Source organism: Mesoplodon bidens (genome assembly GCF_964165515.1).
Source record: "Mesoplodon bidens genome assembly, chromosome: 7".
Taxonomy (NCBI): domain Eukaryota; kingdom Metazoa; phylum Chordata; class Mammalia; order Artiodactyla; family Ziphiidae; genus Mesoplodon; species Mesoplodon bidens.
Window position 1 is genome coordinate 37,998,058 of NC_138164.1, and position 26,991 is coordinate 38,025,048.

General features: G+C 43.4%; 1 protein-coding gene and 1 long non-coding RNA gene across 9 annotated transcripts in view; one reads left to right on the plus strand and one right to left on the minus strand.

Moving 5' to 3' along the window:
• The window catches only part of LOC308619859, a 154,590-nt gene that overhangs the window by 17,731 nt on the left and 109,868 nt on the right, over positions 1-26,991 (minus strand). The gene's annotated exons all lie outside the window — the stretch shown is intronic.
• On the plus strand, positions 400-5,327 carry LOC308620065 (NUT family member 2G-like; the record flags this gene model as incomplete). The annotated part of the gene is made up of 3 exons (XM_081239403.1): positions 400-411; positions 3,585-3,701; positions 4,222-5,327. 3 exons carry the CDS (start codon positions 400-402, stop codon positions 5,011-5,013), a joined length of 921 nt encoding a protein of 306 aa, XP_081095529.1. The 3' UTR covers positions 5,014-5,327.

The following is a 26,991-nucleotide window of genomic DNA, read 5'->3' on the forward strand; positions in this document are numbered from 1 at the left end:
GCAGCCTGGACACCAACCAGCCCTATGCCTCGCAGGAGGACTGCTCTAACCACCAGAGCGTGTACAGTAACTTCCGACGGTGGCAGCGCCTCAAGCCACTGGCCCGGAGACACCTTCCCCAGAGTCCTGATGCAGAAGCTCTTTCCTGCTTTCTCATGTGAGTGAACGCTCAGGGGGTCATGAGCTTATCGGAGCTCTTAGATAAAGAGGAACTGGGGATGGACTCGCAGGTTAGGTTTCTAGGGATACTGGAAGCGAGGTGTGAGGGCGATGTCCACGCCAGGAGAAGGCACACTGTCAGTCATACGGGCGAGCCTGCCAGTCCATGACATCATGACTGAAATGTGCCTTATCTCAACTGACCCCACCCCCCTGTGAGTCTAGCCAGCTTGCTCTTCCATGATTCTCCTGGTAATACGGCCTGAAGACTTGCAGTCAGAGAGGGTCGTGGTGTAAGTTGAGGAGCCAAGGAGTGGATGCCACACTCTCCTGTGCTGACGTCTCCTTTCATACAGCACTTGAGTGTACGTGGCCGGGGGAGGTCACTTCGGAGAAGGGGGAGGAGCGCGGGGCCCAGGAGAGCGCTTCATGCACGCCTCGACTTTGTTGATGTGGAGAATTCCACTAGGAACAGGGTGATGGTAGAGCTCTCCTAAGGGCATGGGCTCTCTCCCACTAGAGCTGTGAGCCTGGCAGGCATTTCCATCCTAAACCTGCGGTCCCTCGTAAAAAGGGGACAATCACACTTCACCTTCAGAGGACCGTGCAGAAGACTCCTTGGGCTAATCTATGAAGTGTGAGCAGATTGCCTGGCACATGCCACGCCTCACTGATGATGGTGATTTTTATTATGAAAAGGCAGCCTTGAAGAGGAAAAGAGCTCCCCAGGGCACAGTGTCCCAGCTCTAGCCTGGGAGTGGATGGTCATCCTCGAGTGAGTGTGAGGCGGTGACAGCCGTAGCCGGGAAGCCTTGTCTCTGCTCTCCCAGACACCTGCCTCTCACTCTCCTGTTGCTCAGTCATGCTGTGTTGAGTGATGTGTGGTCCACATTGGTGGGTGGGGTCAGGCAGGTGGGGGCTGGGCTGGGCACAGAGACTGACCCCGAGTGCTTACAGCCCAGCGCTTCGATCCCTGGCCCGCCTGAAGCCCACCATGACACTGGAGGAGGGACTGTGCAGGGCCGTGCAGGAATGGCAGCACATTAGCAACTCTGACGGGATGATCTACTACAAGATGGCGCAAAAGTGAGTCAGCGTCCTGGGCCCAGGGGCTGCGTGGAGGGTGAGGCGAGTGGGTGAGGGCAGGGTCTGGCCGTGGGGGTGCTCATCAGAGAGGACAAAGGAGAAGGGCTGTCGCTCGGAACGGGGGGCCCGCAGCCCAGAGGCCCTACAGTCCTCCAGAAACCCCTCCCTCACCTTGAGAGTTTGGGTCTTCTGTCCTTCCTCCACCACGAGCTCTGCCCTCCCCTGAGTTTGACCTACCCTTGCCCTCACATGAAGGTCTCAGGACGGGGCAGGGTGAAGCTGTGAGTCCAGTAGGGGTCCAACTCCGGCCATATGGGCTGGGCTGGGGAAAGAGCTCCACCCGCCAGCCTGCTGCTTCCTTAGTGGTGGCTGGCTGGCGGCCACTGACATAGATTTGGGACCCCCTCTCCTCACGAAAAGTGGCCTGAGTGGGTACCCTGGCATCCCTCAAGAAGCTGGGGAAGCCAGCTGTCATCAGCCCAAGGGTCTCTGGCCCTTCCAGTGTTTGCTCCACGGTAATCCCCTCGGTTTAAGAAACAAAACCAAACAAACAAGCACCTCTCAGAGGAAAGGAAGGCCTGTCCTCTAAGCTCAGCATCCACATCGTCCAGCCTCTCCTGAGCCCTGTCTCCAGGTCTACGTTCCAGAACTCTCAGTCCCAACCCAGGGTCCTGGATTTGGGCAAGGACCCCTGTGGGGAACACATGCCTGTTCCAGCCTCTGGCTGTCAGCCCTTCATGTGGCTCTGGATGGGGGGCATGGGGACGGTGCCCCCTGGGTCAGCCACGTGTCCCGTTGACCTGGTTCAATGCAGCGACCTGGCTCTATGCTGTTGAATGCTCTCCAGTGCTGGTGAGGCAGGAAGGGTCCCAGATCTTGTATCAGTTCCAGGAGCAGCTCTCTGCTGTGGACAGCCCCAAGGCACATCCTCTCCCAATCCCTCATTCTTGGCTGCCTTTGTTGGGCTCCAGAACCCAGGCCATTTTCTCAGGATGGCCTGTGCCTCCGTCACACCCCAGGTTCATGCAATTTGAGGCAGAGGAGGAGATGCAGATCCAGCAGTTGCGGTGGATGCAGTGCGTGCAGGGCCTGCCTCCTCCAGCCCCACCGAAGCTGGATCCTCAGGGGCCCCCAGCCCCGAAAGTGGGCCTTCAGCCGGCCACCCAGGTTCCCAGTGGAGTTGAACGCACAGGTAACAGGGGCCCAGGGTTGGCCACTCTTCCCATGTGGATCATTTTCCTTCAAGACAGGGGCATTGGTCTTTCAAGCAAAACAGCCACCGAGGCGGGGGGTGGGGGGTGGGGTCTCAGATGCCCTTTGTTACTACGGGGTATTGACTTGGTCAATCTTGTAACTTCTCTCACGCCTCCCTGTCAAAGGACTGCACACAAAGTCTGCCTAAGAAGTGGGCTTGATGGGGACACCCCTAGAAAATTGGAGGTTCCCCACTTCCTTATATGTGACTCTCTTAGATGCCCCCTTACCTCCCCCCTCCAACTGTGCATGAAGCTTCAGGTGGTCCTGACCCCCCCACACCCACATCAATGTCCCCCAACAGTGCCCTCACCAGCGTGCGCTCGGTGGTCAGGAGGTGGACCGGGAGCCCCTCACCTTCCTTCCCTTCCTCCTGCTCTGCCGCAGCCTGTGCTCCCAGGATGTCCGGCCCCAGGGCCCAGCCCTCCCGCCCGAAGCCACACGGGTCCCAGCGACCCCCGGAGCCCAAGGCACCCGAGGACATTCCACCTGAGGCTGTGAGGGAGTATATGGACATCATGGAGGCGCTGGTGGGGCCCGTCCACTCAGCCACAGGCGACTCAGATGCAGAATGGGGAGAGGACGGAAATGAGCTGCAGCAGGAAGAGGACGGCACCTACTCGGACCCGGATCTCTTAAGCTGTATCGACAAGCTGTGTTCCCAGGAGGACTTTGTCACCAAAGTAGGCTAGGCCTGGAGACTGGGGTCTGCAAGATGCCAGGGCATGGAACTCTCAGCACCCAAGATCTGGGTTCTGCTCAGGCCGTTGGGACTTAAGCTCAGCTCCTTGTTCCTGAGCCTGGTGTTAGGGGAGGTTTACGCAGATGTTTGTGTGTATATGTTTGTGTCTATCTGTGTGTATGCCTTTGTGTCTGTGTTTGTGCCTCTGTATATGTGCTCTTTTGTGTGTGACTGTGTATGTGCATGTTTGCGTGTGTGTGTGTGTGTGTGTGTGCGCGCTGACCATCCCCGCCTTGTGGAGGAGAGTGGGGTGGGTCTCTGCTTTTCACTTTCCCTCCTGGCCTTCTTGTCTCACAGGCCACTCCTGGCCGAGGATGCTCACAGCCTCTTCTTTCTGTTCTAGGTGGAGGCAGTCATTCACCCTGGATTCCTGGCAGATTTGCTTTCCCCAGACCCACAGCTGGATCTCTTGGCCCTAGAGAAGGAGCTGGAGCAGGAGGAAGGGCTCACCCCCGAAGAAGTGAGACAGGGGAGGGAGAGGGACACTCAGGGAGCCAGGGGACCCCACGGGAGGGGGACCCCAGGTGATCCAGGGGACAGGGGAACCCAGATGACCCAGGGGAGCCAGAGGAGGGAGGGATCCCCGGTAGAACAGGGGACACAAGGGACACTCAGGAAGACCAGGGCACAGAGGGACCCCAGTGAACAGGGGAGAGGTAGGGCCCCAGAACAGGAGGGCCACATAGCGCTGTCCATCCCTCCCCTGCCTGGGACACCTGGCATGGGGAAGGGCCCGTTCTGGGGTGGGTGCAGTGCAGGGTGAAAGGAAGGAGAGGATAGGGAGCCGGGAGGGGAGGGAAGGTCACAAAGCTGGGAATCAGTTGCAGGAGAATGGCCGGACTGCCACAGTGTCTGTATTTGGATTCGAGTCCTGGGGTCGCCCATCCCCTCCTCCCCCCCAGGGCCATTGTCCCACTGCCCAGTGCTCCTCCTCTCACACGTGTGTGTGCAGCCGTCACTGTCCTCCTCCCTCCTACCAGCTGGTGCAGAAACGACTCCTGGCCTTGAAAGAGGACGACGGTGTGCGGGCAGCCCTGAGTCACAGTGCACCCGGAATGGCCTCAAGTCCTTCTGAGTCCGACGCCGGCCAAGGTGCCCAGAGGCACGACCAAGACCCCCATCTAGGGGTCAGTGATGAAGCCTGCCCACCAGAGATTGATTCTCAGGCTCTTCATAGGCTCATGCAAACAGACACTGCCCTGGGCAGGCCCGAAGTCTTTGTTCCCTCTGGAGGACGTCAGGAGTTCTCTATATTCCGGCCCGTACGGCTCTCCCCTCCCCAGGGTCAAAGGCGCACTGGCCCTCTACTGAGATCCAGGGATGCGTCTGTTCTCAGAAAGGCCTCTCCTCTTCGGGAGGCCCGAGTGCCCAGGGAAGGGTCCAGTGAGAACGAGGAGGTGCTCCAAAGCGTCTTCATCATAGACTCTCAGCATATACTGGTGCCTTTCGGGATGTCCCTCAGTCCTGCGCATGTCTCAGCCCTGGCTTCCTCTGGAGGTTGGGGGGCCCAGAGTGCTCCCCAGTCCCCCTCCTCTCAGAGAAGAGGCGTCAGCCCAGCTCCACCAGCCGCTCCCAAGTCGAGGAAGCGGGCTCTGTGTGGACGCCCAGCCGCTGCTGAGAAGCTGCCCATCCCCGGGGCTGGCCTCGGCGTCTCTGGGAGGCCAGCCTTGGCTCTGGGGCTGGCTCGCCCCTCACAGCTGAGAAAGAGAAAGCGTGACCCGTTTGACACAAAGAAGCGTGGGAAGAGGAGGAAGAAGCACTGCAGCCAGTAGGGAACAGCTGGGCCGGCCCTCCAGGGCGAGGCCCCAGGGCAGCCCCCTGGGGAGCCTAGGGGCTCCTCCTCCTCCTCCCAGTGCTGATCCTGGATGATGTGGGGGGAAGGGAGCGGGGCAGGACCACCAGGGTGGGGAGGGGGAGCGGGATTGTGGGGGGTTAGGGAGGTGGGGGAGGTGGGTGTGGCCAGGTGTGGGTGGGAGCAGGACCTTTGGAGTGATGTATGTAAATTGTGAACAAAGATCGTTTTCGTGGGAAATGCTCTCAGGCCACTGTCATCTTGTTGGTGTTGAGCTGCTCCACAGAGAGCGATCCTGAGAGGAAGGAAGGATGAGGGAGGTCACAGGAGCTCTGGGTCTACAGGTGGCCACACCTTTCCTCCACATAGACAAGGACTCCTCAGGCTGCCCCTGGGAACGCACAGCTCTCACTTTCCCCAGGGACCCCCTCATCAGCCCCTTCTCTAACGCCTGCTAGGCTAGGGCCCTTCTGGGGCATCTGTACCGTCTTCTGCATCCCTGAACCTTCTGGGGAGGCAGAGCTGCTCTTGTGCCTTTCAGCCCTCTGGACACTCACCAGTTTCTAGGATGGAGCCTGGAGACAGCCCTTGTCATTATGGAGCTTCTCTCTGCTTTCCTCATGTGGCCAGACGACGGCGCTGGGATGACCCTCCGCTCATCAAGGGTTTCCTGTGTGGGTGGCCTGACCAGAGACGAAAAGTCTTGGCCATGGGGACAGGACTGTCTGCCTCATCGTAGCGGGAGCATCCTCTAGTCCCACTGGGATTATTGCAATGTGGAGAGTGGTGGAGGCAGCTACCTCTTCATCCCAATGAGGATGCAACAAGGGGAATGGGTGTGGGGAGATTCATGGGGCCCCCGTTAAAGGTGTGTATAAGGGAAAGGACAGTCGGGCCCCTTTGTGGAACTTGTGGGATCTCTGTGCAGCAGCATCTCGTTCAACTGAGGGAGGAGGACCCATGTGGCTGTGGCCGTGGGGACTGGCGTCCGGGGCCTCCGGGTCTGCAAAGACACCCCAGAGCTACTGTCCCTTCCCTTTGCACCCATGGCTGGACGTGTGTGTGTACTGGTATCAACACTGGTTTGTATCCCCATAGGAAACAGGTCCTCCTAACAAACTATGACCACGTTTCACAAGAACAGCTTGCTCACAGGGGCGGCAGGGGGTGGGAGAGGTGTCTGTGGCCCCAGATCTGAGTGGGAGCTGGGATCCATGCTGAGGAGTGTGGAGGCCTCAGTCACCGTCCTGTGGGTGTCGGCAGAGGCTTCGAATCATCAGAGCAGGGGAAATGACCCCCTCATTAGAGTGAGACGAGCAAACAATGAGGGGCAGGGGGTAGACCCCTGCTGTCTCCCAGAAGTGCCTCCCCTCCCAGTCCGCTTAGCCTCTGTCACAGCCTGTGCTGGCCCACCTCTGAAGCCCCTTCCTCCTAAAGCACTGAGATGCTCTGATCTTTTATGGACCTGCCCTGGGCCTCACACCCCCTTCCCTGCTGGCCAAAGGCTCTTTTCCTGCTTCTGAGTTCTGATTCCTTCCCCAGGACCCAGGCAGGTGTTAGGACAACAGAGATTCCCCGAACATGACCCCTACACCACCAGCATGCAAAACTGGGGCCGCAGGCTTCCACAGGTGGCATGACTCTCTGCTGGACCCTGCAAAGAGCTTGGAGAAGAAAGGGGCTCATGTCTCTCCACCTCCACAGAATCTGTAGGTCAGCCTCACAGGTCCCCCTCTGTCCAGGTGGGCAGCACATGTGTGCTCCCAGCCCTCCTTGACCCTTTGTGAAAGAAAGTTTTTGCAGCTTAGTAGTCTGATATTAGGCAAGGTGTCTCAGGGCTTGTTCCTTTTGAAGCCCTACAGGAGAATCTGTTTCCTCTGCCTTTCTGTCTTCTAGAGGCTGCCTGCATTCCTTGGAATTAGTCCCTTCTTCCATCTTCAAAGTGCATCACTTTAATCTCTGCTTCCCTCATCACATGGTCTCTCCAACTCTGACTCTTCCTGTGTCCCTCCTACACAGCTCTTTGTGTTTATATATAGCCCACCCAGAAAATTTAGGATAATCTCTTCATCTCAAGATTTTTTACTTAGTCACAGCTGCAAAGTCCATTTTTCCATACAAGGTAACGTGCACATATTGTCATAGGAGGGGTTAAACACGGGCGTTTTGGGGGAACCAGAATTTACCCTACTAGAAGGAATCCACAAGAATACCTACCATCAGCATCCACATGAATAACAGACTATGACCAAGTGGCGTTTATTCCAGGGACGCAAGCCTTGTTCAATGGTAAACACTCACCAATGTAATCTACCAGATTGAGTCTAAAGAAAAAACACATACTGTTACACCAATTAACACAGAACAGGCACTGAACGAGATTCAACGCCCCTTCATATTAAAAGTGCTCAGGAAACTAGGAATAGAAGGGCACTACCTCAACCGAATAAAGAACCTCTACAGAAAACCTACTTCTAACATCACATGAAATGGTGAAAGAATGAATGCTTTTCCCTGAGTTCAAAACAAGGTTAGAAGGTCCACTCTTATCTTAGTTTTCAACTTAGTACTTTAGATGCTAGTCAGTGTAGTACAGCAAGAAAAGGAAAAAAGAGGCATACATATTAGAAAAGAAGAAATATAACTGTCATTCTTTACAGATGACATAACTGTCTACATAGAAAATTCCAAGGAAGGTATAAGTAGACTCATAATAAATTATAATAGCTTGCTTTAGCAGGATCTCAGAATATAAAATCAATACATAAACATTAATACACAACATTGATCATATTTCCATATACTAGTAACAAACTGAACAATTGAAAACCAAAATTTAAAACATATTAAATAGGTTCCAGTTCAAGATGGCAACATAGGAAGATCCTGAACCCACCTCCTCCCACAAACACACCAAAGCTACAGCTACATATGGAAAAATTTCCTCTGAAGAAAACTAAAAGATGGTGGAGCAACCCCTTCACATCAGGAAAACCAGAGGGAAACCACATCAAAACAGGTAGGAAAGGCTGAGACACAATTTTGCCATAAACCCCATCCTTGGTGTGGAGACACACAATTAGGAAGGAACTCAAAACCTGGAGCTTCTTCCTGAGAGGTGAAGGGTATGGACCCCACATTGGGCACTCCAAATTTTAAGGCTGGCACCTGAGAGATAGACCCTCAAAACATCTGACTTTGAAGACCAACAAGGCACATCCCATGAGACCCACAGGGCTGTGGTGAACTGAGGAACAGCTCTTAAAGGGCCTGTGCACAGACTCACCTGTCCCAGGGCCAAGTGTAGAAGCAGCCCTTTGAAAAGCACTCTGACTTTTGGTGAAAGAGACTCACTTCCCAATTTTAAAGCATTAATCTGAGGAACAGGGGCCTGCTGGAATACTCCCCAGGGACAGAGGCTGGCGGGTGCCATCTTCCTGCTCTCTCTCTGCCTTGATAAAACTGAAAGGTGCCATCTTTTTTCCCCTTTTTCCTTTCCTGCAGGTGACAGCTTTGTGCTCCAGCCAGCTGGCTCCTTCTTCCCTGCTCTTCCTCTGTCTTGCTATATATATATATATTTTTTCTTCTTTTCTTTTTTTCTTTTCCCTCTTTCCCTTTATTCAAATGGTGTCATCTTTGCACTCTTCCCACCGCCTCACTCAGCCAGTAAGCATCATCTTCACACTTTCCTTCTGATGTGCTCCAGAGAGCCAGAATCTCCAAGACAGGAGATCCCATTTTTGTGGCCTCCACTCAGGGGATGCTCCTTGATCACCTGGCTCTGGAGGCCAGGAGGGATTTCTTTTCTGGGTCCCATGGGACTGTAACAATTGGAGAGACAGTTCTTGGCAAGATACCACCCCCAGGATGTACCACTACACATCAGACTGAGACACAGCCCCAGCCTTTACATGAAAAAGGCCTATTTGCTAGTAGGGACAAGACTTAAGAGCAGGCTTCAGGTTCAGCACACATCTAGAGGCTATGGATGTGCTCTCGGGGAAGGTAGGCTGGGGGTGCCATCTCTCCACCCTCACTCTGCCTTACTACAGTCCACTGGTATCTCCCAGAATGGAGCTTGTACACTTATCTGAAGCACTGTTTTCTTGTGACTGCTCCCCAGGGAACACCTTCAGATTGCTTGCTTCTGGGGCGCAGCAGAGCTTCCACTTGCAATCTCACAAGACTAAATACATTTGCATTCTTTAAAAGCTGTTACCAAGTTTTCTGGCTTCCTATCAACCTGAATCTCGGTGCTGCCTGAGATCCTCCACTTTGGGTTGCCCATTTGTCTTGGCACACCCTCAACCGCTGGGATGGTGTGCCAGGTCTATTAAAAATAAACTGCTTAGACAATCACAAAGGTTTGAGAGGCAACCAAGAGTAGACGGGGTTAAATGACAAGGTTCATCTGTCACACAGCTCTTCAAGACTGGGAGATGTGGCTATTTCACTTAATGCATAGAAACCAACACAGAGAGTCAAGCAAAATGAAGAAAGGGAGGACTATACTCCAAAAAAAGAACAAAATAAAACCTCAGGAAAAAATCTTAATGAAATGAACATAAGTAATTTACTTGATAAAGAGTTCAAAGTTATGGTCATAAAAATGCTCACTGAACTCAGAAGGAAAATGGATGAAAACAGTGAGAACTTCAACGAAGAAATAGAAGATATAAGAAAGTTCCAAATAGAAGTCACGGAACTGGAGAATGCAATAACTGAACTTAGAAATACAGTAGATGAAGCACAAGAAAGAATAGGTGAACTCAAAGACAGGTCAGAGGAACTCATCCAATCAGAGAATAAGGAAGAAAAAAGAATGAAAATAATGAATATAGCTGAAGGGATTTATGGCACATCAAATGGAATAAAATTCACCTTATAGGAAACTCCAGAAGGAGAAGAGAAAACGGGGCAGAAAACATTTGTAGAAATAATATCTGAAAACTTTTCCTAACCTGGGGAAAGAAACAGACATCCAGATACAGGAAGCCCAGAGAGCTCCAAAGCAGATCAACCTAAAGAGATCCATACCAAGAAATATTAAAATTAAAATGTCAACGTTAAAGATAACAAGGGAATCTTAAAATCACCAAGAGAAATACAACTTGTTATATAACTTGTTATATACAACTTGTTATACAACTTGTTATATAACATCAACCTAAAAAGCTTCTACACAGAAAAATAAACAACAAAATGAAAGGGCAAGCTACAGAATGGGAGAAAATATTTGCAAATCATGTACGTGATAAGGTGTTAATATCCAAAATATATAAGGAACTCATACAATGGCTATATCTATATCTATATCTATATATAGATATAGATAGATATAGATTTTCAAACAATTCAATTAAAACTTGGGCAGAAGAACTGAATAAAAAATTTTCCAATGAAGACATCCAGATCACCAACAGGTTCATGAAAAGATGCTCTACATCACTAATCACCAGGGAAATGCAAATCAAAACTACAACGAGATATCACCTCAAAGAGACTAAGAGGTAACAAATGTTGACAAGGATGCAGAAAAGGAAACCCTTGTGCACTGTTGGTGGGAATGTAAATTGGTACAGCCGCTATGGTAAACAATATGGAGTCTCCTCAAAAAATTAAAAAGAAAACTACCATACATTAGCAATCCTGCTTTGGGTATATATATGTCCAAAGAAAATGAAATCACTATTTCAAAGAGATATCTGCACTCGCACGTTCATTGCAGCATTATTCACAATTGCCGAGAGATGGAAACAACCAAAGTGTCCATACATGGATAAATGGATATAGAAGATATGGTAGGTACATAGATGGAATATTATTCAGCCATGAAAAAGAAGAAAATCCTGCCACTTGCAACAACATTTATGGATCCTTGGGGCATTATGATGAGTGAAATAAGTCAGAGAGAGAAAAATAAATACTGTATGATGTAACTAAATTGTAGACTCTAAAACAGCCAAACCCAGAGAAACAGAGAATAGAATGGTTGTTGCTAGGGGTTGGGGTTGGGGGAAATGGGGAGATGTTGACCAAAGGGTAAAATATCCAGTTAGCACATGAATTTCTGGGAATCTAATCTACAGCATGGTGATTGCAGTTAACAGAACTGTATTATATACTTGAAAGTTGCTAAGAGACATCTTAAATGTTCTCACCAAAAAAAATGGTATTTATGCGAGGTAACGGAGGTGTGTTAACTAGCTCCGCTGTGGTAATCATTTCACAACATGTAACATACCAACAGGTTGTACACTTTAAACTCACACAATGCTATATGTCAATTACATCTCAATAAAGTTAGAAAAAATACAGAAAACAGACTGTTGCATAACATTCAAGCAAAAATACTAGTTTGGGACTGCTTTTTCTTGAATTTAGTCATTGTTCCTTCTTGAATCTGTTTTCTATCACATGATAGCAGACTCATACAGGCAGCTTACTTCTGATCAGGCGCAGCCAAAAAGAAGCAACTGATGGTATATGGAAGTTTAGGGATAAGCTATGAGATTTCTCCCTTTCTTCCTCTACTTTGTGAAGATTCTCAGGCAGCAACTGTGTAACTTCCACGGCTCCAACTCCAATGAGACAGAACTGCTATGGTCTGACATTGATGATCATTTAACCTGGCCCTGGACGCCTTTACAACCCTCTCCTTAACTTTGCCTTTCCAGCATAGGGGTACAAGTAAATTCCTATTCCTACTAATCACTCCATTATCTAGGTGGCCCTTCTTTACTTCTCAGAAGTTTCATCACTGGTGTTCTTAATACCCTGTATTAAATTTATTTGCAAAGACTTGAAACAATTTCTATTTTATTTGTTATGGGCAAATACAGTCTAATAAAATTTCCAAATATTAAAAAAATTAGAAGACACATGAAATCTCAAAATGGGGAAATGTTAGCCACGTTTAGGAAGAAAATGTACTAATATTATTGGAGGAGAGAATTCAGGAATTGGAAGATAACACTAATGAGTTTGGAAGGTATAAGACTGTGGAGAAGTTTGAATGGTGGGCTTCATGCCACAGGAAATAGGGAGTGATTCAAAGTTCTATAAAGATTGTGCTCACTTCAGCAGCACATATACAAAGTTTTATAAGATTAATATGAAAGTGGTAGGCAGTTTGGAGTATGTGATGGAGTGATGTCAAAGAAAAATTGCACCAGATGGTTAAACAGGCAAGGAGTACTTTACTCAAGATGATTCTGTAATAGGGGAGAGACAGTGAACTCCGTTCTGCTGAAACAAAAGGCATGGAAGTTTTTAGATGCCAGGATGAGCTGTAGGAAAAATAGTAGAGGATGCTGGGGAAGAGGTTGGTCAATATAATTAGACCATCTCTGTTTGCTTTGGCTCTTATCAAAGTTAGGCTCCTATACTCCCCACAGAGACTGGGAACTAGGGGCAATACCTTTCTTGAAGGTTATATTTCAAAGAGCTGACTCCCAGGTCCTTGAGAAAGACATTTCTGGGTTGGAAAATTATCAAGTGACTAGGAGAAAATTTACATCTCAAAGGGGCAGGGAAAGAATTTATAATTTCAAGCTTCTTAAAGTAAATGTTTTCAGAAAAGGGAGGTTAGGGGCCTATGGTAAAGAAAAATCCTGTCTGAAGTTTAGCCAAACTGAGGGACACATTAAGGCCATCTTGATCAGTAGTTAAAATTAGCATTACCTTCAGGAAGGTTATTTTATAAAGAAAAGCAATGCTTTAGGAACTTTCTCAGAAGAATCAAAAGTAACTGTCTGCTAGTTAGATACAGGTCAGGAATAATGAGAAAGGGCAGTTACCAAGTAAACTCAACTAATGTTCTCTGTGTTGTAGCTTTAATAAAGATGAAATAAGTAGAAAAAAAATAATCCATTGGTACACGGTGAGAGCCAATTGGATGGACTGCCCAATTAGAAATACTTCTTTATTTTCTAGTCATTATCAGTCACGGATTAACAAACCTACTTTTATTAGATATACTTCTGTCTAGGGATTGAGAAATATCAATTATTTAAACTTAATCACTACTTTATTTCTGTGAGATTTTTAAAAATATACTTTGGGGAAAAGTAATGGAAGAGTGATATAGCACTAAAACATTGAAGTGAATGACATAATAAGATCCTATCTTTCTCAATTTAAGGAGAAAAAAAGGGAGGGCAAAAGAAATGGGCAGAAAGTAAGTTTACCAACCAGTCATTGTGTCAAGTGTTTTCATATATTTCTCTAATTTAATACTCACAAAACAATGAGACATAAGGAAGATATTTATCCCATTCCATAGATGAAACTCTATTTACAAAGTAATATATCAACCATTTGTAGAGCTGACCCTTGAATTTAAGGCCTTACGTCTGTGGAAATGCAAGAGCCAAACCCTGCTAATACAAGGTGCTTAGAAGAGGTAGACTTCAGTGAGCAGGAAAATCAGAGCATGCGTGAACTGATGACAAGTTTTGCTGATCTAGTAGCTTTGTGAGATTTGTCTAGATTCAAAGGCCCTTGCTCTACTAAACCATCAAAGTAGAGGTGGTCTCCTTCTGAAACAACCAATATTTGCAGAGCTATTCAGACTTTGGGTCATGGTATTTTTTCAAGGATTAACTATTATCACTGGCTTTTCAAATTTTAACTTTAGAAAGTCCTTGCTTTTTTTTTTTTTTTTTTTTTTAAGTTTATTTATTTATTTTTTTAATTAGTTTCTGCTTTATAACAAAGTGAATCAGTCATACATATACATCTGTTCCCACATCCCTTCCCTCATGCATCTCCCTCCCTCCCACCCTCCCCATCCCACCCCTCCAGGCGGTCACAAAGCACCGAGCTGATCTCCCTGTGCTCTGCGGCTGCTTCCCACTATCTATCTACCTTACGTTTGGTAGTTGGAAGCAATGTTACATTTTGATGCAGTTGTTTGCAGGGATGAAACTTGGTCGCCCTCTGGAGGCTATTCTCAGGTCCGACTAGCATACCTTAATTTTGAGAAAGAAGTCAGGTCTTAACAATTTAACAAGTCATTTTAAATGTGTGGAAATTATGTATATACATTATACTTTTTTAGAAGTTACAAAACATTGAGTTCAAAATGCTCAAAATATTTTAAAATGCTGAATTAAACGATTTATGGCATAGCATGTTTTGAATTCCTGTTCTCCCTTTGGAAATGGAGATGGTCATCATTCTCCTTTTATCATGCAATATCTATACTGGGACTAAAACCGTTATTTTTTCCTCCCCTATTATAGGAACACATGGGCAATTAGTTCTATAAAATGAATAATAAAACATATGACACAATACTATACATTCAATTACTACCAAGATCTTCCATTTTAAGTTTTTAAAAAAAATCTCTAAATTTCCAATTAAAAAACTTTTTTTTCTTTCTCTCAGAGACAAAACATCAGAGCTTACAAGAACCCTTAAAAACAGAATGGCTCAAAGGATAAAAATGTTTTGCTCCCTAGTTCATTCTTGTTCAGTTTTCTTGTAGAAGGTGTATTATACCAGTTAGTGTAAATTATACAAGCAAAGTTCTTGCCATATATTGGTGACAGCTTTTCTACATAAAGTAAGCAGTTAAGGGGCTTCCCTGGTGGCGCAGTGGTTAAGAATCCACCTGCCAATGCAGGGGACACGGGTTCCAGCCCTGGTTCCCGAAGATCCCACATGCCGCGGAGCAACTAAGCCCATGTGCTGCTACTGAGCCTGCGCTCTAGAGTCCGTGTGCCACAACTATTGAGCCTGCGCTCTAGAGCCCATGCGCCACAACTACTGAAGCCCGCACACCTAGAGCCCATGCTCCGCAACGAGAAGCCACCGTGATGAGAAGCCCGCACACTGCAACAAAGAGTAGCCCCCACTCTCCGCAACTAGAGAAAGCTCGCGTGCAGCAACGAAGACCCAACACAGAGCCAAAAATAATAAATAAATAAATTTTTTAAAAAAAAGTAAGCAGTTATGAGCTGCTATAAACCTACTATTTCTTTACTTGATTTAAATGAATTTAATTCTTTAAATAACTGAGCAAGTAGAGAATTTAGACTCAGCCATTATTAGAGGTACCTTATACAACCAAAGTGGTATAAAAACCCTGTAACATGAAAGTGTTGTGGAGGTCCTTCTGGTCTTCTGAGACCGGGACACCTGTACCTTTATGTCCCATTTATAAATGCTCCTCTATAATGTTTGGGATGCTGAAATATTTGATGAGATAGATACCTCATGCCTATTACATGCCTTCCCTATATCTCTCTCAACTACATCCCTCTAATGAGTTGGTGCAGCTCCAAGGCTCTATCCAGTAACAAGGTAGTGTCAGGCAGTGCTTGTTGTACTCACTGGCTTTTAATCCTCCAACTGCCTTGTAATCTCCTCCTTCACACCTTGAGGCTTAGAAATGGCATATTTCCTGAGGAAGAGGTTTCTAGGGAGTCCTGTATACTTGCTTGAAATGGGGACAGGAGAATGGAGGAACAGAAGGGAAGATATACGGAAGATGAACGGATTTTTTTTAATATAAATTTTTCTGCCATAAAAACTATAGGTACCAAGCAAAGCAATCAGGGAAATTTATATTCATGCATTAATTTACCACTTACAACGATGAGTAGATAGAGGACATTAGATAGATTAAGGAAGTATCTAGGAGGTAAAATGGATAAGATTGATAATGGATAGGATATAGTGGCTGATGCGAGAGGCTGAACTCAAGGATTATTGTTAGGTGTCTGGTTTATACAACTGGGTGAATGGTGTCACTACACACTAAGACAAATGAAAATGAAGGAGGAGAGATTCGGCAGTTTAGGGAGACCATGAGTATTTAGCTTTATGTATATTTTAAATGAACAGATTTAGATGTTAATTAGGCAACTGGATTTACAGAATTCAGATTAGAGGTCTCAGGTACACAAATGTCCAAACTTGATGGAGTTGGTAACTGAAGCTGTGTGTTTCTGTGAAATCATATTATGAGTTCCAGAGTGAGAGGACATAATGGCCTAAAACTGAATTTTGAAGAATTTCAACATTTAATGTCTGAGGAGAAGGATACGTACCTGCAAAGAAGATAGAGAATGAACTGCCGCAGAGATGAGAAGAAAACCAGAGGAGTTTTTGGGTCAAGGAAAATCAAGTCTCAAAGACAGAAGCAAATCCTACTTACAGGTCAAGTAACTAGGAGATAAAATTTTCACATCGCATCCATGGATTTGGAAATAACTTATGAAGTACCTTTTTATTGGAGTAATAAAAGATGGATTCTATTGGGAGTGGGTTGAAGCATGAGAAGGAAGTCATAAAGTGAAGATATCAAATATAGATAAACATTTTAAAACAGCTTTATGGAGGTATAACTGATGCACAAAAAATGGCACATGCTTAATGTATACTATTTGATGAGTTTGGACATATGCATAAACCCATGAGACAATTAACACAATCAAGGTAATAGACATATCTGTCCCCTCCAAAAGCTTCCTTGTGTCCCATTTTTTCTGTGTGTGGTAAGAACACTTCACATGAAATTGACCCTCTTAACTAATTTTAAGTGCTTAACACTATTGTTAACTATAGACACTATTTGTACAGCAGATTTCTCAAATTTATTCATCTTGTATAACTGAAAATTCATACCTGTTGAACAACAGCTCCCCATTTCTCCCTTTCCCCAGCCCCTGGCAACCAACATTCTATTCTCTGCTTCCATGAGTCTGATTATTTTAGATACCTCATATAAATGGAATTATGCAGTATTTGTCCTTCTGTGACTGGCTTATTTACTTAGCATATTGTCCTCCAGGTTCATCCCTGTTGCCACAATGGTAGAACCCCCTTCTTCTTTTAAAGTTGAAAATATTCCATTGTAAATATATACTACATGCTTTGAACCATTCATCTGTTGATGAACATTTTGGGAAAAGCTTCTTGACACTGATCTTGGCAATGATTTATTGGCCATGACACCAAAAGCACAGACCACAGAAGCAAAAATAGACAAGTAGAACTACATCAAAATAAAAAGCTCCTGCACAGCAAAGGAAACAACCAACAGAATGGAAAGGTAACCAATGGAATGGGAGAAAATATTTGCAAATCATATATCTGGTAAGGGGTAAATATCCAAAATTTATAAGGAATTCCCACAACTAAGTAGCAAATAAACCAAATAACTCCATCAAGAAATGGGCAAAGAACTTGAATATACATTTTCCAAAGAACACATATGAATGGCCAAAATGTATATGAAAAGGTACTCAGCATCGCTAATCATCAGGGCAATGCAAATCAAAATCACGAAGAGATATCACCTCACACCTGTTAGGATGCTTAGTTTCAAAAATATAAAGGTAACAAGTACTGGGGAGAATATGGAGAAATTGGATCTCTTGTACACTGTTGGTGGGAATACAAAATGGTATATAGTCACTATGGAAAACAGTATGGAGGCTTCTCGAAAAATTAAAAATAGAACTATTATATGATTTAGCAATCCCACTTCTGAATGGATATATGTATATATATATGTATATATATATGTGTGTGTGTGTGTATATATATATATGTATAAGAGAACTGAAATCAGGATCTCAAAAATTGCACTCTCATGTTCATTGAAGCATTATTCACAATTGCCAAGATATAGAAAAACATTTTCAAGAATTATCTTAAAAACTGTGCCTTTGAAGAAGAGATAGTGTGGTAATTAGTAACAGAAGTCAGGTGGAGAAAGGTGAGTTTGATTTTGCTTTTCTTTTTTGCTTTACTCTTCTTTATTATTTTTCCCAATTTGGAAGATTTTAGAATGTTTAAAAAAGATAGTGGAAAAGATCCAGATTAGAGAAGGTATTGAACAAAATAAGGATCCTTAGAGAGTGCAAGGTGATGCAATCCAAATCAGGAGTAAGGGAATTGGGTTTAGTAGGAATAGAGCTCCTGTTCTGTTAAATTACCAAAGGAGATAAAGATGGCAGCAGATGTAGTAACTCTATTATGTTAATTAACAGGAAAGTTCTAATGTTTTTTCTTTTCTTTTCTGTGAATTAAGAGATTATCTCCTGATATTATAGCAAATGGTGGGGACATGCCATTTAAGAATAGTGCAATAGCTGAATCACTTTGTTATACAGCAGAAACTAACACAACATTGTAACGCAATTATACTCCAATAGAGATTAAAAAAAAAAAAGAATAGTGCAGAAAGAGAGAACAAAGTGTAAAGAGTGGGAAATGATGGGTCCAGATTAATGTAGCAGAATTAAAGGGCAATATTAAAGGACCTTTTAGGTTAGTTATCATGAATTTATAAAGGAAACAATCTAAACTATTATACACTTTACTTGGGAAGACTTTGAAAGCTGGAGATCAAGAAAAGAGAAAGCAATGGTTTGGGTTGATCCAGCATAATTAAAAGACACTGGAACAGGGCTAGGGACAAACACACTAGTAGATAATGGACATTGGAATGTAAGAGAGTAAGGGGAGATACAAAGGTAGTATCAGGAGAAAGCAAGGGAGTAAACAGACTTGCGTCAAAGTACTATCATAGTGGTGGGGTATTTGAACAAGTGGGTATTTGAACAAGTGAACTGGAATGTGAGAAGTTACTGTAAAGGGATGGCATATTTGTGTGAATAATTTTTAAAGACTATTTCTCTTTTTCCAGCTCTGATTTTTATTTTAGAGCACTGACTCCTGAAAACTCGGTTTCCCAGGATTCACTGACAACTAGCTTCCAATTAATTTTGAGTAAAGGAAGGACTGGTGAGAGTTTGGAGGAAGGGGATAAGGGAGAACCCAGAATGCCCTCTTTCTTTGAGTTGTACATACAACTGAGGCTTCGTCTCCCTCATGCGTCTAATTCCTGCTCAAGGGCTTCTCCCTCCATGTTCCCAGCACCCACCAGCAGTCTCTACATTCATTCCAGTTCTGCTTAGGGGATTCAGTCTTTCCAAAATCTAGGTTGCCTTCCTATTTCATTTGACTCCAGCTTTTATAACTTTTGAAACAAGCTCCTTTTATTAAAATCTACTTTCTAAACTTCCTGAAGCAGATTTCCTGTCCTGCATGAGTAATCCCAGGAAAAAGATGCTCAAGATGGGACTCTGGAATAAGGTTTTGAGCTTGAATGTAGTAGTGACTCCATTGCCAATGCAAAGACAAGTGCTTCTTCCGAGTAGTGGAAGCAATAAGTAAATTACCAGCAATATTTGCTTTGAACATATTGCCAGTTGAAGACAATACTTTTACATCTCAAGCAGCAGCTGATTTTGTCTATTACAGCAGTAATACCTACAAGCACCATGGGGACCATTAGCTGCTTCTTATAGCACCAGAGAGCTTACAAAATGAAAATGTTTACACTTAATGTTAAAAGGTGTTAGGTGTTTAAACTCTCAGATCGAGGCATGGGAAGACACAGAGAGCCACACTGAGGGCCTTAAAATTTTCTCATGTCTTAGAGCCACACAGCAGACATGGCTGAGGATCAAGTTTCAAATCTAAAAGTGTGGGTTGCAGAATGAAAATGCAAGTTCAACGTACATCTGTGCTAAGCCTCACAGATTAATATCAGGACACTGATCAGGAAGAGTTGGGTATTAAGATAAGGATATATTGAGTATTTAGGATAAGTGCAGGTAGGCAGACTCAGATTCATATGAAAATTTTTAACCCAAATCTTCCTGTGGTTTCCTCGCCAAAGGAAGCCACCCTTCTTCCTCCCCATTTGAGGAAACTAACCTTCCCTTACTTACTTAACATATCTCTAAAGACCTCATCTAAATAGGTTAGTTTTCAAGGAAATTTCTACTTTTCTCAAGACCCACCCACATCAGCACTTATTGCATCCTAATAACTACAGTCAGATTCTACCAGGCCCCAGTAGGCAAGTATAATGTCCACCCTGGTAGGAGTTAGCATATACATCAAAAGAAATGCTATATCCTGCTAACGTGTATCAGCAGAAACCTGTAGAATGTGTGTGTGGCATATTTTTTGGGGGGGTTTTTTGTTTGTTTTTTTGCGGTACGCGGGCCTCTCACTGTTGTGGCCTCTCCCGTTGTGGAGCACAGGCTCCGGACGCGCAGGCTCAGTGGCCATGGCTCACGGGCCCAGCCGCTCCGCGGCATGTGGGATCCTCCTGGACCGGGGCACGAACCCGTGTCCCCTGCATTGGCAGGTGGACTCTCAACCACTGTGCCACCAGGGAAGCCCTGGCATATATTTTATAAGTGTTAGACTGAGAAAGATCGAATATAAAGTTGCAAGGGGTTGAATTTATTATAAAGATGTTACCTGAGATTCAAAGTATTAGCTCTAGCTGATGGAATTGGCTCTAATCATTGGCTTGTTTGGCTGACTGAAACATAGATTCAATAGTCAGCAACATTCAAAGAGGGAAAGATGCCATAATTTATCTGACAGAATGTAGACAAAGGAATCCATGTACATAAAATGAGAATGTTGGAGTGGATTAATTATGTAAAACCCACTCAACTATCCCATAGTTATGCACCCACAGAGGTCACCGATAACATTCTTCTTCAAGACATTAAGACATTCTTTGATGAGAGAAATACAAGCATCCTTTTAAACCTCTGTGGCATCTGTCTTCTGTGGGCTAAAGATGACAATGCGGGATAGCACCAATGAAATGGCCCCCGTGCTTTTTAACAGGAACATTGGGTTACAAAGTAGCAGAGGTTAAGTGGTAGCATTTAATATGAGAAACAAGGTGAGTGCAATTATCATAAAGGTCAGCAGGGCAGAGTGGCAGTATTTTGACCCAAAGTGACTTCCAGCAGTAACAGATTAATCACATTTACACTGGGAATTACATTGATGAGCAGGCTTGAACTGTATAAATGAAAATAAAATTCAAGCACAATGAGCAGAAACCTGCATTGATTTTCCAGGAATGAAAATTACAGCCTCGCCCAGACCTAAACCAGAGATCAGGTGGCTACAACAGCTTCAGGAACTTTGCTGCAACACTGTCAAAAGTATAGAGTGTGATTATTTTTTTCCTCCAGGTCTACCTCAAAGGGGTTTACAATTTTCCAGGGGGAATGTTTAGAAAGAAAAGTGGAAAACTCAGAATTTTTCAGAGATTATTAAGATAAATTTATACACCTGAGGTTCCAAAACATCACTGTGGTCTTCAGGTCATAATAGGGCTTATGGAAGCCATGTGATAATTGGAATTTTGACACAAGTTCACCTCACTAGAAATCTTGTGCAGTGACCTACACTATATTTTCCCATATCTGAATGTATTTTTGGAGTACACATACTTGGAAAATGACAGAACTCTCAACCAAGGTCAGTGCTATTAAGAACGGCTACTGCCTGACATCCATTAGGATAGCTATTATTAATAACAATAATAAATAACAAGTATTCGCATGGATGTGTAGAAATCTGAACCCTTCTACATTGCAGTTCCTCAAAAAATTAAACAGAACTACCATACGATCTAGCTATTCTACTTCAGAGTATATATCCAAAGGAATTAAAAGCAGGGGCTTGAACAGATGTTTGTAATTTCACGTTCTTAGCAGCATTATTCACAATAGCCAAAAGATGGAAACAACCTAAATGTCCATCAACAGAGGAATGGATAAACAAAATGTAGTATATACATACAATGGAATATTAATGACCCTAAAAAGGTAAAAAATTCTGACACACACTACGATACGGATGAACTTTGAAGACATTATGCTAAATGAAATAAGCCAGAACCGAAAACACAAATACTGTGATTCCAGTCATATGAGGTACTAGAGTAGTCAAATTTATATAGACAGATAATAGAATGGTGATTGCCAGGGTCTGGGTGCAGTGATGAATGGAGAGGTGCTGTTTAATGGGTACAGAGTTTCAGTTTGGGAAGATGAAAAAAGTCCTGGAGATGAATGGTAATGATGGTTGCACAACAACGTGAATGTACTTAATGCCACTAAATGGTACACCTAAACATGGTTAAGATGGTAACTTTTATGTCATGCATATTTTGCCACAACTGGAAAAAAATACATAGGAAGGGCCAAGTGGAAGCTCCTGGAACTGTCCCTACATGAAAACGATACCAAAAAATAGCAATAGCACATATCTGGGGAATTGGCAGAGACTAAAATAACCATGCAGATGGGAATCTCCATCACCTGCCCCATTTAAATAATCTCTTTGGCCTGTAAAAAAGGCAAATAAGTCATGGACAATGATTGTTGATTATCATAAGATAATGAGGTACTAATTCTAATCAAAGCTGCTGGATGTTATGGGCCTTTTTTTCCTGGAACAAATCAAAACATCTCTTAACTCCTGATATACAGCTATTGATCTGGCGAATAGTTGTCTCCACATCAAACAGCAAAGATAATGGAGCAGTTCACTTCTATCTGACAGAGACAGAAGTACACTCAAACTCTGTCTTACTTAAGTGCTATGCCAAGTCTCCCGATGTCTATAATATTATAGTCCATAGGGAGATTAGTCATCTGGATATCACAAAAGCATTATGATAGTCCCTTGTATTGATGAGTTTATGGTGATTGGACATGAGAAAAGTAGGAAGTACTGAAGTTGTGTCAGTAAGATACATAGATGTCAGAGTGGGAAATAAACTCCATGAAAATTTAGGATGTCAAATATATCACAGCCTAAGTATGATAATGCACACAAACAGAAACCAACCTCCAGAAAGCACTGAAGATCATGTTGATTTGTTTTAAAGATGGAGGCAGCACACAGCTAGGATTCCGAAAGATTTGTTACACACTCCCTTTCCTAAATCCCATTCCTGATAGTGACTGCTCTTTCCTTTTACCTCTTCTCTCCTGTCCTCACCCTTCCTTTATTGTTCCCTATCCTTCTTACCCCTCTGCCCTCTTTCATTCTTCCTCATAGAGAATAGCCTGGGCTATTATTTGCATTCTTTACATTCTTTATATCTCTCTCCCATCCACCCCCCACCTCAACAAGGGCCTTGTACCAATTAAGAAAGTAAACATTTCAAGTCTTCAGAGTATTGAGAGGAGAAAGGTTATGGGGAAATAGCAAATCTTGACAATTTAAATATTCTCTATGTATCACATAAGTATATTTATTGTAAATAAATTCATACATGCAATAATAGTACAAATAGAAAATATTCACAAGCTACCAGACTGCCAAATTCTGCATGAGATACAAAATCACATACCTATACTATCTGCTTTTCAATTTATAATTAAAACCATGTTACCTCAGAATTTTAAAAATAGCATTTGGATAATTATAAAAAAAATTATAACTACATTAAAATTTTAAATTTCTGCACTTTTAAAGACACCATTAGAAAATGAAAGGGCAAGCCACAGATTGGAGAAAATATTCATGAGATATAGATATAGATATAGATATATACATAACATAGACTGGCATCCAGGATATGTAAGATGATCTTACAACTCCATAGTGAAGTAGTATTTGGGGGAAATACTACTTCAGAATTATAAGAAACAAATATTTGTGTTTAAGCCACCCATCCTATAGTATTTTTTATTGAGATATAGTTGAAATATAACATTATGTAAGTGCAAGGTGTACACTTGTTGGTTTGGTACATTTGTATATTGCAGTATGATTACCACCAGTACCATTAGCTAACACCTCTATCATGTCACACAATTATCATTTCTTTTTTTGTGGTGAGAATAATTATGATCTAGTCTCTTAGCAACTTTGAAGTTTATAGTACAGTATTGTTGACTGTAATCACTATGTTGTGCATTAAATCTCCAGGGCTTATTTATCTATCAATACCAGTTGCAAGTTTATATCATTTGACCAACATTTTTCCAATTTCCCCACCCCCAGCTCCTGGAAACCACCATTCTACTCTTTGCTTTTATGACTTTGGCTTTTTTAGATTCCATATATAAGTGATATAAGACAGAAAAAGACCGTCTATGGTATTTTTGTCATAGCAGACCAAACAAAGGAGTATTTGGGAGATGCCATATCATGTAAGCTTTTTAGTCAATGGTGAGAAATATTGATTTTATTCAATTACAATAGGATAGTGCAATGCAGAGTTGGGTTTGGAGGCTTAAACATGGGAGAAAAATGATCTAATTTAATTTTTAAAGATTATCTATGGGGGGAGGGCTTCCCTGGTGGCACAGTGGTTGAGAGTCCGCCTGCCGATGCAGGGGACACGGGTTCGCGTCCCGGTCCGGGAAGATCCCACATGCCGCGGAGCGGCTGGGCCCGCGAGCCATGGCCTCTGAGCCTGCGCATCCGGAGCCTGTGCTCCGCAACGGGAGAGGCCACAGCAGTGAGAGGCCCGTATACCACAAAAAAAAAAAAAAAAAAAAGAGATTATCTATGGGGAGTTTCCTATAGACAAGTAAACAAGGATTCAAGAAGAAACTTTAGAAGGCCCTTTTTAAGAGTCCAGGTAAGGGACAGCAGATTAAGGTGGTAAAAATAGAAAAACATTAACTAGCAATTAACTGAGAAATAGATTTTCAGGAACTAACCCCCACACATTTAGATAATTCATCTGAAACATGCTATTTGAAAATATAGCTTCTTAGGATGCATCATATCTCTGAAGGAAACGCTAAAATACCAATGGATTGATAGTCCAAGCAATGAAGATTTACTAAGTGTGTGTGTATGTGTGTGTGTGTGTTCCTCAACTGTCCTAGGTTCAAGGAAAGGCAAATAGAAATAAAACCTTCATGTTGGAATACTGTCCCACAGTGAGTAAAGGTATCATGTACTTTTAAAATTGTATCTATTTAAACAAAGCCTAATATAATGGGAAAAATAAACTAGACCTGGAATCAAAAGACCTGAGTTTGAATCGCAGCTTGATTAATTACCAGAATATTAAGTTCGGGCAAGTTGTCCACATTTGATCAATTTCAGGTTCCTTATTTACAAAATGGTAGGCTGGATGGAGTGATCACTAGGCTCCCTTCTTGCATGAGATTTTGTTATTCTACAACACCATATTGGTATTCTCATTAAAGTGAATTTCAAGTGTTTGGTCAAGAAGAGGCTCCGGCTTCCCTGGTGGTGCAGTGGTTGAGAATCTGCCTACTAATGCAGGGGACACGGGTTCGAGCCCTGGTCTGGGAGGATCCCACATGCCGCGGAGCAACTAGGCACGTGAGCCACAACTACTGAGCCTGCGCATCTGGAGCCTGTGCTCCGCAACGAGAGGCCGCGATAGTGAGAGGCCCGCGCACCGCGATGAAGAGTGGCCCCCGCTTGCCACAACTAGAGAGAGCCCTTGCACAGAAACGAAGACCTAACACAGCAAAAATAAATAAATAAATTACTAAACTCCTACCCCCAACATCTTAAAAAAAAAAAAAAAAGAAGAGGCTCATTCACTTCTTTTATTTCAAATTTAATAATAATGTAAGCCCTCATCCCATCAGGCAAAGAAGAAACTCTACCATTTCTCATCATTCAAGAATCCATTTCTTTCGTTAGGTCACATGAACATTCTAGAGGCTTAAAATAACCCTAGAAAGTGTGGGAGAGGCTCTGTATTTGGGCCTTAAACAAAAGATACATCTTGTTGAACTTTCATGGTGGCTTTAAATCTGCTGACTCTACTGCTTCACTGATAAACTGGAATAACAGGAAAGTTGGTGCCTGAACCCATATTACTTGCATGAAGTGCATAACCCCTGTTTCTGAAATCTTTCTGTACCTCTGGAGACATGCCCTATTTTCACATTGCCATAGTGAATGTTTAAGTTTTCTGCTACATGAAGATATGTCCCTCTCTCCAGCCTCGGGGACATCTATCCCTCTTCCTTTGGAGTCTCAATGGCTCTCCTCTGTTTCCTCTCTCTCTCTCTCACCTAACATTATTCTTTCAAAGTATTTGTGCTTTTCAAAGAACAAAGGAAAATCGGTCAATTCCAGGAAACACCAGCTTTTCACCCTAACACAAATCTCCCCTGAAGTAATTAACAGCAAAGGTTGACTACCATCTTGAAGTGGTGGTCATAGAGTTATTGGGGAAAACAAACACAAATTAGAGCTTCAATAAATTATACTGCCATAACTACAAATAATTAGCTCTTCAAGAAAACAGATTTATATATCGACAAAATCCTTGTTTTGGAGCCTCCTCACCAAATAGCCTTAGTCTTTAGGGGAACAATCAATGATCTGAAATCTATCCCCCACCAAGCATACTTTGAAAAGTTCATTCTACTATACAGCTCATTAGATCGAACTTGCAATAAATCTTAACAGACTCAGAGAAGAAAATGTTTACTTAAAGTGGTAAATTTTTCAAAACTTCACGTGAAGCCTGACGGGTATTTCCAAAGATCTGATTCCTGCATTTCGCTTCAGATCATCCCCAATCATTAGAGAGATCTCTATCCAAAAGGTATGTGTATCTTCTATGTTCATGTTGCCATATCTGACTACATATATATTCTTATTTAACACACACAAAAACTCATGTACACACTGTCTCTCGCTCTCTCTCTCACATACACACACAAACACACACACACACCCATCCCTTCAGTTCATATATTTGTAAACCTACATACTCTTTTTGTAACTGCAATTTATTTTTTAAATTCACATTATGTTATTATGATCCACCCATGTTAATACACACAAAAACATTTCATTCAATTTACCTATTGTATAATATTACTTTTGAGAACAAACCATAATTTATTTATCAATTACCTTTAAGAAGGGAATTTAGGTAACATCCATCTTATTATAAACAGCACTACATTAAGATTCCAATGCACCTAGCTTCTAATGTAGATAAATAAGAATTTCCTTAATGATAGAGAGGCTGACCTTTCTTTTATAAGTTTCGTGGCCACCCAGATTTATTCTTTTGTGTTTTTATTTGTCCATTTGTCTATACTGCTGTGGAAATGTTTCAATATGAATGTCATATAATCTGTTC